The sequence below is a fragment of the Medicago truncatula genome, chromosome 4 (assembly GCF_003473485.1).
Source record: "Medicago truncatula cultivar Jemalong A17 chromosome 4, MtrunA17r5.0-ANR, whole genome shotgun sequence".
In the NCBI taxonomy this organism is placed as follows: Eukaryota; Viridiplantae; Streptophyta; class Magnoliopsida; order Fabales; family Fabaceae; genus Medicago; species Medicago truncatula.
In genome coordinates this window covers 56,176,652-56,196,014 of record NC_053045.1, presented here as the reverse complement: position 1 = coordinate 56,196,014, position 19,363 = coordinate 56,176,652, and the positions used below count along the sequence as shown (strand labels likewise).

Genomic DNA, 19,363 nt, shown 5'->3' with positions numbered 1-19,363 from the left:
TGAGACAAATAATTGTTTATATACAACATCTACATTACACACAACAAAAAAAAAAAGTTACAACATCTACATTCCTTAATGTAGCAAGACACCTTTTATAAAAACAATATCGTGAAGTGAAGAGGTTACACCTAAAATGACTAATATCTTAGAACACAATGTGGTGTTTTGAGAATGTAACGAAAAATCTAGTTTATGCTCCCTAAAAAAAGACATCTAGTTTATGTTTGAATGTTTTTTTTGTTATTAAAAGAATCAAATAAAAATGTTACAAAAATATGAAATGAATCTCAAAGCTAGTGACAAGCATGAACTTTAATTAGAACGACGAATATTATGGTGTCCTGCAGAAACTTTTATGATAGGGCATACAACCCTTAAACCGCGTCAAACATAAAAAAACGTGTTTCGACAATCAACATATTTTTGTATCATTGCATTTCACATTTTTGACTCCCTAAGATCATATGTTAGCTACCTTCTATGTAGGGTTCAAACAATTGCTCGCTTGCTTGATAGTAGTATATAATTTTTTGGTGTATATATATATGTCTTAGCCAACCAAGTTTCAGCCGAACAAAATAAAGGAACATCCCGCAACGCGCGAGGCACACGGGTATTAAGGTACGGGTACTAAGGTAGCAAGGTATAGCAAGTAAGTAATACAAGCACATACATACGTACCACATATAAGTATGCTTCTGACACCGACCATTCAGTCTTCTTTGCCTCTTGTTCTTCACTTATATTCATCATCCTTGCTTTGAGTTTGAGTAACTGTTCACATAAACAACAACTTATAAGAGAGGCTAATCTAAGCTCAGCTCAATGTTGAAGGTGAAGGGAGGAACAAGACCACCATGGGTAGGACTTGGAGCTGCAGTATGGGTTCAAATAGCAGTTGGAAATGCTTACACATTCCCACTTTACTCACCTTCCTTCAAATCAGTTCTTGGTTTCAATCAAAGTCAAGTTACTCTTCTTGGTGTTGCCAATGATATTGGTGAAAATGTTGGACTTCTTCCTGGTATTGTTTGCAACAAGTTCCCTCCTTGGCTTATGCTTTTCATTGGTGCTGTCTTATCTTTCCTTGGTTTTGGTCTTCTCTGGCTCTCTGTCTCAAACACACTTCTAGTTCCCTCCCTTCCCTATCCTTTGGTAACAATTTTCTTCTTCTTTGGGTTTATTCTGTTCTGTTGTTTATATAGGTATTTTGTTTTTTTTCCTATTATAATCTTGATCTGAGGTTTTGATGAGCTGAGTGAAGTGGACAGAGACAAAAAAAAAAAAACAAATGAGTTTATGTTGTGAATAACCATAGTATATATCAAACTTGTCTGAATTGATGATTCCCTTTTTTTTTTTTTTTTTTTAATATTCCCTGACCCATAATTTTGATTTCTTGCCATTATTATATTTATTCATTTAATAATTTAAATAAAATAATAATTAAACTGTTTATGCTTCATTTCTTGTTCATTCTTTATCAGGAAATAAGATTTTTGATGACATATATAAACAGAGATATGATTTTTGTACTGCCAAATTTAGATAGCTTTTGTCATAACTTTTCTAAGTGGTTAATGTCATTCAAATAAGCCAAATAGGCGGTTAATTATGTTTAGTAGATGGTGAATGGATATATCAAATGTCGAAACTTGTTAACAATCAACGTGGCTTCAAGAACCACAAATTCTGACGTGTTTAACTATGGTTTTAGGTGTTCAACTACATGTAGATTTGAGCACCAGAAAATTAAGTCCGTGGCTAATGAAGTTACGTTGTTGCCGTTGGCAGTTAATGAGTTTCGACATCTGGTTGACCCATTGACCATCTACTAAACGTAATTAACCGCATATTTGAGATGTGTTAACCAATTGTCACTAAAATTGTCTAAGTTTGGTTGTTCATATGATACTATTGTATATAAATATATGAAGTACATGCACCTAAATAAGAAATTAGTTTCTTTTGTGCATATTTTAAATTTTTTGTTGTTGAGAACTTGGTGTCCGGTTTAAGGACCGACTAATATAATTTTATCATATTGCAGCTATGGTTTGCACTTGCTATTGCTACCAACAGTTGTGCATGGTTAACAACTGCTATTCTTGTGACCAACATGAGAAATTTCCCTATCAGTAGAGGAACAGTTGCAGGAATATTGAAAGGTTATGGAGGAATCAGTGCCGCAGTTTTCACCGAAATATTTAGAGCAATTCTTCATAATTCATCTTCTAATTTCCTGTTATTCCTTGCCATCGGGATTCCTGTTTTGTGCTTCACTGTCATGTTTCTTGTTCGTCCTTGTACTCCGGTTACTGGAGATAGTTCTTCAGAAAAATGCCATTTTCTTTTCATCCAAGTTTCAAGTGTGGCCTTGGGTGTATATTTACTTGTAACAACCACACTTGATTACATTCTACATATAAATTCTACCGTGTCTTATGTTTTGGTGGCTGTGATGATTCTTCTTCTCATGGCTCCACTTGCTATCCCTATAAAGATGACATTTTTTCCCCAAAAGATCACTGAATCAGAAGAAAATGAGCAAAGTGTTGGATCTTCTGATTGTTTGTTTCAAGAAGGCAAAGAAGAAAACACAAAATCCCTTTTACAATCTTCTTCGGCTACCATACTTGGTAGTTTATGCGATGCTGATGGTTCATCTGATGTTGATATGCTTCTTGCTGAGGGTGAAGGAGCAGTAGTACCTTCAAAGAAGAGAAGGCCTAGAAGAGGGGAAGATTTTACATTTTTTGAGGCATTGGTTAAAGCTGATTTCTGGCTGTTATTTTTTGTATACTTTGTTGGTGTTGGAACTGGTGTTACTGTTATTAATAATCTGGCTCAAGTAGGTGCTGCTCAAGGTGTGGAAGATATCACTATCTTACTCTCAGTTTTCAGTTTTTTCAATTTTGTCGGACGGCTTGGTGGAGGAGTTGTTTCTGAACATTTTGTTAGGTGATTTTACTATTTACTATCATGCTTATATCAGATAAAATTTGAATAGGTCTATAATCATTGGCGTTTATATTAATTCAATGTTACAGTTTTGTTCGTGCATAATCCTTGATGGATATTGCGAACGATTGCGGTTAAATGCAGCTAACGCAACCTCAATTAAGTTGTGTCAGTGGAAGAGGCATTAAAAACTTGACGTTGTGGTTTAGAATTTAGAATGTTGTTCTTTTACCTATTTTTTAGGTTTATGTGATTATGTTGGTTAAGACTCGTATAAACTGGACTGTAGCACTTAAGCACAAGTTGTACTTGGTGAACTCTAAGCTTGATTAATAAAAAGGTAATATAGCCGCATTGCAGTAGGAGATGTGGGCGCAATTAGCTAAATTCCATGATCAAATATCATATGCTCTTTATTTGTATTTTTCGTACTGTTTTTACTTTTGAGCCAGGTTGTTGTTCTTGTTTGGCAAAATATAAGTAAAGTAAGTATTTAGAAGTCTATGGGTTTCTTGTTCTATAATCTAAAATGGGAGTATCTATTCATCATTTCACGATTTTCATTTGCAGGAAGAAAACGATCCCACGGACGGTATGGATGACATGCACCCAGATAGTTATGATAATCTTGTACCTTCTATTTGCATTTGCCATCAAAGGAACACTTTATCCAGCAGTTGGAGTTCTTGGAATCTGCTACGGAGTGCAATTCTCAATATTGATTCCAACCGTTTCAGAGCTTTTTGGTTTGGAGCACTTTGGCTTATTTTTCAACTTCATGTCATTAGGTAATCCACTTGGGGCATTACTTTTCTCGGCTCTTCTAGCCGGGCGTATATACGACAGTGAGTTGGCAAAGCAACAAGGTTTTGGTCTCATTGTTTCAAGTGTTTCATGTGTTGGTCCAGATTGTTTTAAGGTTACTTTTTTGGTTCTTGCTGCTGTTTGTGCTGCTGGCACCATTTCCAGCATTATCTTGACTATAAGAATTAAGCCCGTTTACCAAATGCTTTATGCTGGCGGTTCTTTTAGGCTACCTCAAATGTCATGCAATTAAGAAGTAGAGTGAAGTTTAATATATAGCCAATAAAGAAGACCGCTCCTTGAAGGGTTGTTGCAAAATATATCCTCTGTAGCCGATGTTTTATGATGCCACCGGCTGCAGACCAGCAGTTGAGGATCTATGTCCGGTTTATTGAGGTCTATTTCCTGGTCTGCTGCGTATTAGATAATTAGTTTTGGCTTCAATAGGTGTGGGACTACTGGTTTAGTGTAATGAAGTTGAGAATTATTGTATTTAACTAGAAAATGTGTTTTTAAGCATGTATGTTAGGTATGGTAATGGTATTGACTACTGAGAAAGGTATTGAATCTATGAGATAATTGGAATGATATGTAATCTGTATGGAGAAATATATGAATGGAAAGGAATTGAATGACCAGATACTTGGAATGATCACATTTTTTTTTATTACAATTATCACATATTTCTTTATGTGATGATAGTAGTTCTTTAAGTAGTGAGCTAATTCATGTGTATTAGATACTGTTAAATGTGAGATTTTGAAAGTGAGCTTCATATATATGAGATTTCAGTGCACGCTTGCATTGGCGTGGGATTGTCAAAACCATGGTAAGTCACCGCGATTTTGACAAAAGTTTTAGAGATTCAACAAAATCAATGTGTTATTGCGATTTTGTCAAACTTATTGCCAATTCAAACATACACTTAGCCATATAACTGTGACAATCAATCGCTATATTTTTGGCCATGTCCTGTAATAATCTTTTGAAAAGAACTCAACATCACTTAAAAAAAGAATAGTACCTGTTATGTTACTGTACATGGTTCAATTTCATTGGAGGATTAGGATAGTTTATGATCTTTAATAAAGAGAGTAATCATATTCATTCACAATAGTTGTCTGCAATCATTTCAATTCCTTCCAAAAAAAGCTCACAAAAGAGAAATCAAAGTACTTAAAGACATTAAGACACCTTTTTTCATCAAATAAATACACCATCAAACACAAATAAAGTTGGGCCAGTGTTACTTTCTTAACATCTAGTGCAGAAAAAAGGTGATAGGTTAAGTGAACAGTTCTTGAAACAAAATAATGTATAAAGTTGTTTAAAAACTACAAGAAAGCATTTTTTGCAGCAAAACAATAAATTTCATACACTATTACTACTATACCATTATAAACTACTATTAATTAACAGAAAAAAAAAAAAAAAAAAAAAAGTGTTTTCTTCACTCACCATAGAATCACACAAGAAAACAAAGACAAAAAACAATCAAGTTGGATTAAGATCTTGAAACAGTGTAGGCCAAAGTGAATGCTCATCATCAAAATCAAAATCACCTTTGGGTTTATTATAAGGACTACTATAACCCATTGGGCTATCAGTTTCAACAGAAGCCCTTGTAATAGTTGGACTTCTATTCTCAAACATGATTTTTGCATCCAAAGGTCCAGATATTGGACTCTTGGTGAATCTTCCATCAATAGCCCTACTTCTTAATGGACTTCTATTAGTATAAATCATCATTCTCTCATTCATCAATCTTCCATCAATTGGTCCTGATAACTTCAATGCCTTATTATTGCTCACCATTTTCTGCTCATGCATTCTTCCATCTAATGGTCCTGAATATGGCATTGTTCTGCTTCTATATATAGGTCTCTGATGCTTCTCTTCCTTGACCAATGCTCCTCTCCATTTTTGCCCTTGGTACCAATTCGGTTCGTGTAGAACCACCGGTAAAGGCATGTTTTTCTTAACACTATCGTCGCGAAAAACACTCATGCATTTTTTAAGACACTTTTTGATGGTACCAGAAAGGTTTTTTGGTCGTAATGGTTGATCAAGTTCTTGTTCTTTTTTGACTAGTTTGAGAATCTCTAGTCTGTGTTTGGCTATTGAGATTCCCATGCTTTGTAGAAACTCATGGTTGAAGTAAGTTGCATCTTCCAACTGAAGCTCATTGCGGGAAAAGATGAGACCATAATCATAGATGAGTGAATGGTCAAGAGTTGTTTTTGATAACCATGAAAACCAGTCCATGGTTGTGCTAAAATGGAAAGATATTGTGGTATGGTTAGATGTGGGGATTGTGATTTATAATGTGGATAGATGGAGAGAGATAAAGGAGGTGTGGCCTAAAGATGGATAAATGTGGTGGGTATATGGCTATTTCTTTTTTTATTTTTTAGACTATTGTTAGTGACAATTAATTGATACCTAGTTATGTAGTTATTTTGTTTTTTTTTTTTTTTTTTTATGAAATCTGGTTGGTAGTTGAAATTGAGAATGACAACGGCCAATAATTTGTTGTATGGAAAGTTTGAGCTATAATGATGCTACATGTTGTGACAATTTTACAAAAAGACATTTAATTTTGTTGAGTAGGGTTGAAAAGCAAGGGTAATGTTTGTACACGGTAAATTTAAGTTTGAAAGTTGAAATAATAAAAAAAGAAGGTTGAGACTATTTATGCACAATTGGTGAACTTCACTATCAACCAATTTAATCTAACAAATTTCAATGAAATTACAATGGTAACATGTGAAGGTTTATCTAATTGGTAAAAAATATGATTCATATTTTATAAGAATGTGGATTTAAAGTGTTGTAAATGGTTTTTGAATCTCGATATTTATCTTAACCTTTATGAATCTATGAGACGCAAATGCTCTTTAAACATTCTTAAGATTTTCTTTATGAACCCCACCACAAGACGTAAAACAGTGATTAGTATTATGAAGCTTGCTCACTTAACTTTTTTGTAGCCTAAATATTGTGTAGGTAACTTTTCACTAAACATGAAGTGGGGTTCCTTAGGACTTATGAGAGAGATAAATTTCCTTAGGGGTCCATGAAAAAGGAAGCAGTTAAGGCAAATCAATTTGGTAACCTAACCCAATTTGTCTAACATGCTACAAGCAATAGTCCAAATGACCCCCACTTGAATTTTCAAACCCTACTATATAGCTCACATACCTGCCCGCTTTCATTAGATATAATTAGATTAGATATAAATTAATAACAATAATAACGGTAGTACTGTTAAAAAGAAAAACGAGGGAAAGACAAGCTATAACTAACTTTTGTGTCAAGTATCCCATGTGAGTGTTTGCTATGGTTCACTGAACTAAATCATCTATATGAAGTAAAGTCACAATTTTCTTTCCAAGACATAATTGATGAGATAAGATAAGATGGGAGTAAAACTACTATAGTAATCCATTGACAAAAAGTTCATTTCAATAGCCATATAAAAATTTAGTTAACACATGGATGATTGAATTCACTTGTTTAAGATTATATATTGATATCCACGTTTGTGAAACTGTTTGAGAGAATTTATAAAAACTTCTTATAATATATTTATGATTTGTATTGAGCTCATTTGCATACTCTTCAAATTAACTCATAGAAAAAACTTATAACTTAATATAAAAATAGTTTGACATTATTGTGTTTTTTAAAATAAAATCAGCTTATATATAAGCATTTATATGGTAAACGTTAATGTTTTAAGGGTTTAACTAAGTTGTTTATCCAAATAGGCTCATAATACTAATTGTCAAAACAAAACAAAAAATACTAATAGTTTGTGGATTTTCCATGATATATATCATAAATGTGTTTTCACACAATTAACGGTCTTGATCATTAATATGAGATCCGATGATAGATTACAAAATAATAAAACCAGTTTAATCAATTTGAATCGTTAATTTTAGATCAGACAGTTGAAATTTAAACGTAGTTATTTTCTTATATAATAATGTGATTTAAAATGTTTATCTGATAAGACTGAATTATGAACTATCACATTCACATACTATTTGATCATTAATCATCACAGAAATGCTAGTATTACCATTTGATTAACCTAAACGTCAACTACTGTGTCAAAGCTATAGCAAATTAATGGTCCAAGGTTTGTGTGCTAATTATGTGTCTTAGCTGGACTGGAATTGACAGAGAAATAGGTATGAATAGGTATGAACATGGCTGAATCCAACTGATATCACGTGAAATATTAATGGTGAATTGATTTTTTAGGTAATTGACTTAAAATTGGAAAAAATTAATAAAGAAAAAGCTAAAGGGACTGTACTACTAGTAGTAGTTCCTTAACGCAAGCTATACTTACCCCCCGAACAAACTTATTGTACTTGGTTAAATACATCTGCATTTTCCACCACACGTATATAGTCATAAATACCTTGTAAATTTAAAAATATATCAAATTTAAATTTGAAAATGGATATACATATACTTGATTTTTCATTATTTAAGGACATAAAATTACTGTATGAGAGTTTAGAAAATCTAACTCAAATGGTAAATGCCGAAATTGTAAGGTCGGACGTTATGACTCTGATTCAAATCCGGAATCTCATAGTTGTGTGCAAGTTTAATTTCAATCACTTCATCTAAGACCAACAAAAAAAAAATACTATATGAGTTTGTACCAAAAATCATTGTGTTAACGAATTCTTACTAGAACAATAGTTGGTGCAATTTTACTTATATTTTGGTCAAATTCCGAATTTTTAAGATTTGTTCTTTTTTTTTGTGGTGATCGGGATTTGAACCTCATGCCTTGCATATATTATACATTGTCCCTACCAACTGAGTTTAACTCACGAGAACTAAGATTTGTTCTTCTAAAAAGTAAAGAGGTGTTAAGACAAAAAAAATTGAATATATATAGATAATATTATATATAGATTCAATCAAATTATACCACGAAAATTAATATATTTTATTTTTATTTTTCTAATTCTACCTATTTTTTACAATAAATACTTGAAGATATTAATTACTTGATAAAAAAATGTAGTATTTAATAGTATTTTTAACTAACATTGTATTGAACTTTGAAAATAACAACTACTTTCGCTCTACATTCTCAAACAAATTTCGTGAGCACCATTATTTTTGATATTATGAGATAAAAATTGAGTTTTCAATATTAAATTAAATAGGAACATTTTTATAAAAAGACACATTAATGCATATGAAATTTCATAGTGTGTTTTTTTGGCCGATTCCTTGAGAAAAGAGATTATAATAATCTAAAGTTTGGTTCGAATATAAATAAAATCTGATTAAAAATTGTTTCATTTAAAAATCGAATTCAGATTCTTTCAAATAATTTATTTTAAGGTGGAGTTCATATCACTTGAACTCAATCGATTGATTAAAGAGTCTTATAGTATGTTTGTTTCCACTTGAAACAATTGCCGAACGTACAACTGAAAAGAAGCTAGAGGTGATATTGCCTAGGACAGAAGGAAGAAAAGAAAAAAAAAAAAAAAAAAAAAGAGAGAAACGTGGACAGACACAAACACAAACTTATATTAAGGCAAATTCTATGGTACATCCAATCATTTGAGTGTATTGGTATACCAAATCATTAAATTAATAGTTCAATAAATTATTTTTTGTAGAAAAAAATTATTTTCTATCACCTATAATTATAATGATTAAATCTTATTTAGCAAAAACATTAACGCAAGGGTAAGGAAAAAGTGATCTTATACTAGGAAGTAGAAGTAGAGGGCTTAGGAGCAATATTTGGTTTGAAAAAATGACAGGTACAAAGTAGAGTATAAAATCAGACCGTATGACGATAGGAAAAGACAAAATTTGAATATGGGGTGAGGAAAAAACAAAAACACCATAGAAGATAATGCAAATACATGAACGGTAGAAAATTTGAATGAAGGGAAATCCTCCTATTCCAAGGTGCAATTTTTTAGGTGAAAAATTTAAAAAAGTTGTAGCTAAAATTATAACATTTAGAACCACAAACAAACTTGGTAAGTTACAATCTTAGTAAAAAGATAAAGACCACATACATATACCCCACTCAATCCGTACTTCAAACCATATCCGGGTGAATAATCATTGTCTTCCCTCTCAAACGTTTTCTTCTCTTAACAACCTCAAATTTCTACCTTCAACCTAAACAAGTAATATTACATTTGTATAAACATTTATTTATTTATTTATGTTTCATGTTGTAGTTTTTTTAAACTAAACTCGACCTTAGCATGTTGTTTTCTTGGGGAAGAAGATTCCAACAGACTCTACGATATAACATAAGGCCGTTGTGTAGCCAATCACAACGCTCCACGTCATCGTCTTCTTCTCCGTTGAGCTCTTTTGATGGGTCCGGAAATGGTGGTGATGAAAGGGTTAGAGATTTTGAGTATTTTCTTAGGACAATAACTTCTGGGGCTGTGGTTGTTGGTACCACCTTAGGCTTTTGGTATTGGTCATCTTTATCTTCTCCGAGTGCTAATAACTCTTTGCATTCTTTCTCTGATTATGCTACTGAGGATCAGTTTCAACAAAACTATCAAAATAAATCCAAGTTTCTCTTCAATGGTAACTCTCATTTTCTTTTACTCATGTTTGAAATTTTGAATATTTTGAATCTGTTACCATATATTTGGAATAAATAATAGACTTACTAGCTTCTTAGGACTTAGGGTTATATAGAACACTATTAAATTGAATACTAGGAATATAAAGGGTATGATGGAAGTAGGATTGTTGCAGTTTTATTTTTTATAGAAAAATGTTAGTGGTTAATGTGTTAAGGAGATGAGAAATTCGTTAGCAACAGAGATCGAACCATGAATTGTTGCAGTTTAATTGTTAATTTATTTGTGTTTCTGTTATGGTGCAGATAATTATCGAAGAAGAGTATTCTTCAACTACGAAAAACGTCTTCGCTTGCAAAGTCCTCCAGAAAAGGTAATCAATCTTGTCATTATGAGTTTGTTTAATGATCAATCAATAGCTTAAAACCAGCAAATTGTTACCATTGAATGTTTTAATATGACACCTTGTTTGATTCTAGGTTTTTGAGTACTTTGCATCGAATCGGATCCCTGGTGGCGAGGTTTTTATGACACCTGCAGATTTGATGCGTGCCATTGTTCCTGTATTTCCTCCTTCCGAATCAAGACGTGTTAGAGAAGGTTCTTTAAGAGGAGAACAGTTTCCCGGCTCGTTAGAATGCGATCCTTCTGAATTTTTTATGCTCTTTGACACAGATAATGATGGACTCATTTCTTTTGCGGAGTGAGTATTTTCCGTCTCTTTTATTTGCTTGAAACTCTTTTGTCATGAGAAATATGAACAACATCATTTCAGAGTTCAAGTGCTATGTAGTTTTGATAACAAAATATCTTGTTTTTGGATACCAGGTACATATTTTTTGTCACTCTTCTCAGCATACCAGAATCCAGCTTTTCAGTGGCTTTTAAAATGTTTGATATTGACAATAACGGGTATGAATCCTCTCCTTTCCTTTCGTAAATGTCGGAAGTTATGTATGCAAACTATATTAGGTATAGCACGTCCCTTTTTTTTTTTACTATATGAAATCCACACTTTGACACCTGAGATTCCGTAACGAGTAGATACTACTGCAGAAGCATAATCTATTTTCTGGTTAAATACATTACGGAGATGTTTTTCCATACTTTCCGCATTCAGTTCTAGCTATTTTTGCGCCTTCTGATCGACCTGAACAACATATACGGATCCCCTCAACCCCTTTTTTCATTACTAATGGAATATCTAAAAATGGAACGAAATGACTTTGGCCTTCAATTTTATTGATGGAATTTTCGTTGAGATTTGTTTGTTATATTTTCAATAGGGAAATAGACAAGGAAGAATTCAAGAAAGTGATGTCATTGATGCGATCTCAAAACAGACAAGGAGCTAACCACAGAGATGGACGACGCCTTGGAGTGAAAACTCCAATAGAAAATGGCGGTCTCCTGGAGTATTTTTTTGGCAAAGATGGAAAAGATTGCTTACAACATGACAAATTTGTTCAATTTTTAAGACAACTTCATGATGAGGTATGTGAGCCTCTCAAACCTCATGGTCTTGCAGCATATTCTCCAAGATCTGCCATTATAATTTATCTGAGGCTTTATAACTTTGTGAATTTTAGTTAGATTCTGTGTTATTAGGTATCCTTAAAGATTGCGAAGATCTTTTATGATTATTAATTTCAATGTTACAAGATAACTTTTGGTTCTTAGCTATATTACTTTGCTCTGATGACAAATTAATTTGCAGATCTTGAGATTAGAATTTTCTCACTATGATCACAATAAAAGAGGAACCATTTCGGCCAAGGATTTTGCACTATCCTTGGTTGCATCTGCAGACATTAATCACATAAACAAACTGCTGGATAGGGTCGATGAATTAGACAATGATCCACATATAAGAGACAAAAGAATTACGTTTGAGGAGTTCAAAGCTTTTGCAGAATTGCGCAGGAAGTTGGAGTCCTTCTCTCTGGCCATATTCAGTTATGGAAAAGTTAATGGAGTATTGGCAAAAACTGATTTTCAAAGAGCAGCATCTCAGGTACTAATGCTTCCCTATTATGCCTAAAAATAAATTTACAGTAGTAATATATTGATCATTTTTAACAGATGAATAACTTATTATTACGGTATCATGTAATGTTCATGTAGGTATGCGGTGTCCATGTTACAGAGAATGTACTTGACATAATTTTTCATGTGTTTGATGCTAACCGTGATGGGAGCTTAAGTGCAAGCGAGTTTGTTCGAGTTATACAAAGAAGAGAAGACATTTCCTCGCGTTTTGGATTTGGGAATTTGATAACATGTTGGTTGAACTGTGTAAAGGGTAAATGTTAATGAGCAGAGCATCCATTTTCATCTCTCATAAACTAAAAGAAGGGTGGGATATGCATTTGGGTTTTCCAGTAATGGACTCTTCAACCAAATGCAGACTCAAGATAGGGATACAGGTGGAAGATTCAATCCTGTAGCAATGTAGATTTGCAATGACACTATCAAACCATGATGACATGGCTTCTGTCTGCTAAGAAATGTACAGATTCAAGTTTTCATGTGTTGCTAGTTGATACTTGTACATACAAATACTTTTGCTTCTCTTAGCTTTTGTTTCTATTTGGTTATCATATACCCTAGTGTTAATGCTTGTAATATTAGGTTTAACCAATGACTAGATTAATTATGAAAAGTTTAACTACATCTCATTCTTTGCAACTTCAGAGCATTTTGATGTCTGTTTTGTCTAAATTATATCGTTTGATTGACTTTTCAAAATAAAAGTTACACAGAGAACTGAAAAGGCTAAAAAGGAACGTTCAGGAGACAAATAGTACTAATGAAGATCAAGGGACAATTTTTTAAAGTGAAGCTAAATTAATTATTGAACATCAGAGGAAATACAAGGAAAATCAACACCGTGGTTGCGATTAAACCCAACTAAGCTTTGAAGCCAACTAAGATACTCACCCCAACCATGTTGTGGGCTACTGCCTACTACATTGTAATTTCTACTTAGGAGCATAACAACATCCAGCATCAACCAAGATGTATAGTACCTGTGTACCAAGCCTCCAAGTTTGATTGGACTGCCTGCTGGCTCGGCCTTCTCCTGCTAAGTTTAACTTCGTAAAATTGTAGAACAAAATCCACAGATGCCACAGCCACCTCATAGTGGACAACCTGCTGCTGTTTAAACAGACACTGATTCCTAGCATACCAAAATTTCGAAAGGGTTGTGCAAACCAGTTGGGAGCCAAGTTTGTCTTTGCAAGTCAGCCAATAAAAAACCCAGTCATTCAAATCAAGGTTGGAAGGAAGGAACGTGAACTACTAGAGGTGAAGAGAACCAAAACATTTTTGCTAAATCGTGATGCATAAAGCGGACAAACAATGTCTAAGTTAAAATCTCTTTGTCAAATTCAAAGCTACAAACTACTCAACAGATCAATCATCAAGCACAAGTACTTTTTCACAATACTGGTCATGAATTATGACATTAGCAAACACTCACTGAATCAGTGCTCGCTCGACCAAATTAGTTGCTCGTCAACATATGTACAATACCATATGTCTAATACTCCTGTCTAACAATACAGTTTCAGAAAATTGGTACCAAATCACTCTGTGATAGATAGTAAATAGAACCTAGAACATGACAACATGCTATGCAAAACGGCATCAAATCCCAAAAAACAACGCCTTGCTAATCAATCCCATAAAACATGTTAACCAATCAAAATACCTAAATCATCCCCAAGCATTCATCTTCTGAGGCTCACCCTACTCAAATGCAAAGCAAGTGCATCCCTTATCCTCACTGCACTCTCATCTACCACACCATCAGAAGCAAGAACATCCCCTTCCTTTTCCACACAACTCACCCCTTTATCTCTTAGCAAGGGATCATTACATTTAATGAGAAAATTATGCAACAAACAACCAGTAACAACAACAAACGGCAAATACTCAACACAACCTCGTTTCCACTTCCTAGAATCCGACAGTAGCTGCCACCTAGTTCTAAGCCTCCCAAAAGCATCACCAAACAACCCCATTGCACGACTATGAGTAGAATTAAACGCAATTTCAGCCGAACTAAAACCATCTTCTTCATTCCCTCTACTATAAGGTGTTAAAAGCCAAGGCAAAAGTGGAAAACATGAATCTCCCAAAACATACTGAGGAATCAAACTTCCATCACTTAGCTTATAAGATGGTCCTTGCAACAATTCCCTTGATTCCACAACCCCATGGTAAAGCTTACTCTCATGCAAAATCGTTTCAGGTTTCATCGAATTTGGCCACCCAGATGAAACATCTAAAAATCTCCCTTCAGAATCAACCAATGCTTGAACCAGCAAAAACCCATTTTTACCCAAAATTTCCTCATCAATTTCAAAACCAGCCAAACCCAAAATCCCAAAACAATTAGGAAGTGAACTAAAACCAAAACCCACCACAACCCTATCAGAATCAGTTCGAAGCTCAAACAAATTTCCTAAATTATCATTAACCGCTTTACAAACAGTGAAAAAAGCACGGCAAGCATCGGAGGGAGAAATACCGAATCTCCGGGCAACGGAATTGTAACTAGCGCCGTGAGCTAAACGGAAAATTGCAGCTGCTAGGGCACAATCAGGGGTAATTTGGGGAATTGAAGAGGTGAGGGTGGGAGAGAGGAGATCAAGGAGGTGGAAGAAGGAGGGATTGGACATGCGAAAAGCATCGAGCCATCGTGAATCGGAGGCGGAAGTGGAAGAAATGAAGCGGCGGAACCATGAGTGGTGGTGGTGGTGAGGTGAGGAGAGAGAAAGTGGGTGGGAGGGTTTGAGGAGGAGAGAGAGAGAGTGGGAAGTTGAAGAGATGAGGGAATCGAGGAGGAGAGATTGAGAAGGGAGAAGAGTGAGGTCGTTTTGTGAGAGGAAGGTTTGTGCTGTCAGTGTAACTTTGGAGATTATGCCGAAGAGATTGTTTTGCTTTGAATATGATTTCTTTGTCTTCAACTTGCGCTTTCCGGTGGTAACCATGGTGGTTTGTGGTGGTTGAAGTGGTTGCTGAATCTGTTAAGTAAGCTAACTTTGGTTTTGTTTTTTGAATTTTAGTATAACAATCGTTTTTGTTTTTGAGCAGGTAAACATATTTGCCATATTTTAAGAGGGACCAAAATTAACAATGATAAGGAGGATAACTAGATGTACATATTGTGGAGGCAAAAAAAAGAAGAATACACAAGTTTCAAATAAAAAAGTTTCTATCAGGGTGTGTTTCTTTTAAGTGATTTCTTGGAATAAAATCTCAGAAATATATATATATATATATATATATATATATATATGTATATATATGTTTATGTTTGTTACGAGTTTATTAAATTTTATTTTTGGATATAAAATATTTATGGGAATAGAAAAAATTTCCCAAATAAAATGGTGGGAATAAAGTTCTCATAAAAATATAAATAAATTCATATATAATTACCTATTATAATTCTTATTTTTATAATTCCTAGAAATATTATAAAATTAATTAAACATATTTTTTTCTAAATACATCGAAATAAAATTCTCATCATTATATTCTAAAAAATATTATTCGTAAGAATAAATTTGGGAGTATATATTATTTGTATCATGCTAACAATTTGCCACCCACCGGAAATTTATGAATTATATAACTTCATTCAATTTGATCATACTCTCCAACATAAAAGACAAAATAAACTTTTCAGGTAATCAACTGATCCAAAAATAAACTTCATCGTGACTAAAGAAATACCATAAAAATACACCTAAGTTTTATCCTTGTTTAATTATTTTAAAAAAACTTAAACTTTTTAAATGCTTTTCACATGGTTCCTAAATAAACTAGTCACGAAAAGTATATTGTTAATTAAAAATCATATGAAAAATACATAAAGAAATTCACGTATGTTTTATCCTTAGTTCAAACTATTTATCCGTTTCCAGCTTTCTTCTTAATTAAATTTTATTGATTTTTTATCCCAAGTTTTATCCTTATTTCAATCCACAATTTTTTTTTTCTCCCAATAGCTATCCAAACATTCCTAACAAGATTTACTTTTATTTAGTGGTATAGTGTGATTTACAACAATTCTCTTCATTGCTAAAAAAATCCCTCTCATGCATAAAAGAAATATATTAGTATTTTATATAGACTATAATTTTCATATTATAACTTATACATAACTAGCTGTTGGAAAAAAACAAAACAAACCTTCTTTTGTTTGAGAGGAAAAACAAACAAACCAGTAAACAAAGATTATTTTTTTTTGAAGTAAGTAAACAAATATATTTAGTTATTTATTGAAACACTCATCTAACAATTAGCCATTTATATAATTTGAAGTCTAGAAAAAGCTTTATCACAAAAAAATATTATTATTGATTTTTTCAATCCACAATTTTCTCCTATGAATATGAATCCATTAATTTTCTCAGGAGCTTATAGCTTCTTTTAAGAAGTTAAAAGAAACTATTTCAAGTAACTTTTGAGCTTCTAGCTTATATCTTTGGGAGTTTCTACGGTACACCCTTAAATTAAGGTATATCGGTACACCTGTTTCATAAATCAATAAGCTAACGATCATTTTTATGTAAAAAAAAACTATTTATCGACTTTTATATTTTAGAAAATATCATTTCATTGTTTATAAAAATCATACTAATTATTTTACATTTTATTAAATAATAATAATAATAATAAAAATTTAAAAAAAAATTGAATTTTGCTTCGCCAACATTTTTGAGAAATAAAATATTGTTATTATAACTGTAAATGATAGAAAATATTTTTTCCTAAAAAAATATAACTCATTAAACTATTAAATTAAATATAGGTGTAGCAGTACACTCAAGTTTTTCGAGTGTACCATAGAAATTATCTATATCTTTTTATATTCTCTTTCAATTTTAACCTTATTAATTTTATTTTATTATTTTTTAATATAAAAACTACCCATATTCATATGTAATGTAACTACCCACTTTTTATATCTTTTAAAAAAAAAACTACTTTGGGCAACCAGCCTCTTGCACTATCCATATGTACCACTCAGGTTGTAGTTTTTTTTAATATTTTCTTTGTTCACATTTTTTTTTACATTGCTTTTAATTCATATAATATAATAAATAATTTTAAATAAAATCTACAATAAATAGTGAAGCTATTTTAGTTAAATGAAAAATATTAATTGAATTCATAAAACACATTTATAATTTTGAAGATGAAATTAATTTGAAATGAATATAAATATTTAAAAAGAAATGAAAAGGTAAAAAATTATGTATATAATTTATTAAAAAATAAATAAACAAACATGTCAGTTTATATTAATCAGTCACTTCAACAGTTAATTTTATCAAACACATTATTTTTAATAAGCAAATTTTTTAGCTATAAGCTATCAACTATCAGTCATCAACTATCAACTAACTTATAGCTTATTTTTATCAAACAGAGCCAGATTTTTTTTTTGGACAGATAGTGGTGTAGTGTGATCAAATTAAAATATTGCATAGAAGACATATAGTTTCTCATTATAAATTATCCATAACTAGCTATTGAAAAAAATAAAAGTAAAAACAAGCAACTTTTTTTAGAGGAAAAAATAACAAATCTGTTAACAAGGATATTTAGTTATTTTTTAAAATGCAAATCTAATAAATAGCTATTTATTTAATTTAAAGTCCAAATAATCTTTTTTTACAATATATATATATATATATATATATATTAATAATTAATAATTTCTATCCGTATAATTTGATGTCCACAAAAATTCTTAATTTATGAATTTATCTACTTAAAAAATAAGCATTTTCGAGTTACGACGAGTCGGTGCTTATGTTGAGTTGGTGTAGATATTTTTATCACAAAGTTTTATTTGTTTATTCTGTAACAAATGTTTAATCTTTTTTCTTTTTGATATAAATGTTGCAGTATTTTACTCAGCCATTATATTGAAATGGCCAAGCATACATTGTGCTGGAAATAAGGTCTCTTTTCATACTATGGTTGTTGATGTTCGATCAGCAACACAAGATAATTACGATTTTATTCAATCTATAGAAGGCAACGCTATGGATTTCAACGGTATTTCAACTCAGATTAACGGAAGGTGTTTGATTGATTTTAGCTTGTATTTCCTTGTGAAACTACCATTTGTTATTTATTGAGTTAGTCTTTCATTTGTTCTTTATTGAGTTGGTTTTTATGAGTTATATTCCCTTTTTCTACACATACTATCTGTAACTCATTCTACATTGGATACAAGTGTTAACATCGTATTTAATTTTTTTTTCAAGAGTGTAGATTTGAATTATGATAGATTAATGATTTTAATAGTGCTAACGTCGTAGATATTCATTACTACCTTTTTTTTTAAGGGAAAGTAGATATTACTACCTGTAACCTTAGAAATCAAACATGAATTAATACTAAAACCACAGACTAGGGCATCAACAGTTTGGACAGGGTAAAATTTGTATAAAAAAACAGTGGCAAAAAATAAGTTGTATGTGAAAAACAGACGTTACTTCCAAGTTACAACATTGCAAAAACAGCATGGCGACAACAAATATCAAAAGTTATTTAGACTCTGTTTAGCAAGACCAAAAAACGAGCTTATAGTTTATAGCGGATAGCTTATAAGTACGTCTGACAAAAAAACTGTTTGGTAACAATTTTTTACAACGAACTTATAGTTTATTTCACGAACTTATAAGTTATTTTTCAGACGCTATTCCAAGTAGCGTTTGAGCTTATAGCTTATCATCTTTTATTCCATTTTTACCTCTATTAACTGAATTTTATATGAATGTATGTGGTTGCTTCCGTTTTTTTTTTTTTTGGTAGAAATCTAGTTGCTTACATTAGTATGACTTATGAAAAAAAAATAAAATTATGTCATTTATGAAAGAATGTTCATCTACTTTAGGTATATATAGACAACTTATTTTTGTTTTTAAAATAAACTGCATAATTTATTTTTATAC

The 19,363-nt window shown here is 32.0% G+C and overlaps 4 protein-coding genes across 4 annotated transcripts; 2 read left to right on the top strand and 2 right to left on the bottom strand.

Annotated features, from left to right (window-relative positions):
- Positions 1-586: 586 nt before the first annotated feature.
- Positions 587-4,479, top strand: LOC11446685 (protein NUCLEAR FUSION DEFECTIVE 4). The gene is made up of 3 exons (XM_003609437.4): positions 587-1,158; positions 2,054-2,964; positions 3,535-4,479. Exons 1-3 carry the CDS (start codon positions 829-831, stop codon positions 4,019-4,021), a joined length of 1,728 nt encoding a protein of 575 aa, XP_003609485.1. The 5' UTR covers positions 587-828; the 3' UTR covers positions 4,022-4,479.
- Positions 4,480-5,053: 574 nt separating this feature from the next.
- On the bottom strand, positions 5,054-6,151 carry LOC11443703 (uncharacterized). Its single transcript, XM_003609436.4, has one exon. The coding sequence runs from the start codon at positions 6,031-6,033 to the stop codon at positions 5,263-5,265; it is 771 nt and encodes a 256-aa protein (XP_003609484.1). The 5' UTR covers positions 6,034-6,151; the 3' UTR covers positions 5,054-5,262.
- A 3,691-nt stretch (positions 6,152-9,842) lies between these two features.
- LOC11446684 (calcium uptake protein, mitochondrial) lies at positions 9,843-12,978 on the top strand. The gene is made up of 7 exons (XM_003609435.3): positions 9,843-10,377; positions 10,682-10,749; positions 10,856-11,079; positions 11,205-11,288; positions 11,663-11,870; positions 12,094-12,390; positions 12,501-12,978. The coding sequence occupies exons 1-7, from the start codon at positions 10,041-10,043 to the stop codon at positions 12,687-12,689; spliced, it is 1,407 nt and encodes a 468-aa protein (XP_003609483.1). The 5' UTR covers positions 9,843-10,040; the 3' UTR covers positions 12,690-12,978.
- A 1,132-nt stretch (positions 12,979-14,110) lies between these two features.
- On the bottom strand, positions 14,111-15,376 carry LOC112420947 (protein ALP1-like). The gene has a single exon (XM_024780798.1). The coding sequence runs from the start codon at positions 15,374-15,376 to the stop codon at positions 14,111-14,113; it is 1,266 nt and encodes a 421-aa protein (XP_024636566.1).
- Positions 15,377-19,363: the final 3,987 nt, after the last annotated feature.

Bases quoted from the DNA above. Each gene is read 5' to 3' on its own strand.
- LOC11446685 (XM_003609437.4), top strand. From the start codon at position 829: ATGTTGAAGGTGAAGGGAGGAACAAGACCACCATGGGTAGGACTTGGA. The intron at 1,159-2,053 runs GTAACAATTTTC...ATCATATTGCAG, and splicing joins CCTCCCTTCCCTATCCTTTG to CTATGGTTTGCACTTGCTAT. The intron at 2,965-3,534 runs GTGATTTTACTA...TTTCATTTGCAG, and splicing joins GTTTCTGAACATTTTGTTAG to GAAGAAAACGATCCCACGGA.
- LOC11443703 (XM_003609436.4), bottom strand. From the start codon at position 6,033: ATGGACTGGTTTTCATGGTTATCAAAAACAACTCTTGACCATTCACTC.
- LOC11446684 (XM_003609435.3), top strand. From the start codon at position 10,041: ATGTTGTTTTCTTGGGGAAGAAGATTCCAACAGACTCTACGATATAAC. The intron at 11,080-11,204 runs GTGAGTATTTTC...TTTGGATACCAG, and splicing joins GGACTCATTTCTTTTGCGGA to GTACATATTTTTTGTCACTC. The intron at 11,871-12,093 runs GTATGTGAGCCT...ATTAATTTGCAG, and splicing joins TAAGACAACTTCATGATGAG to ATCTTGAGATTAGAATTTTC.
- LOC112420947 (XM_024780798.1), bottom strand. From the start codon at position 15,376: ATGGTTACCACCGGAAAGCGCAAGTTGAAGACAAAGAAATCATATTCA.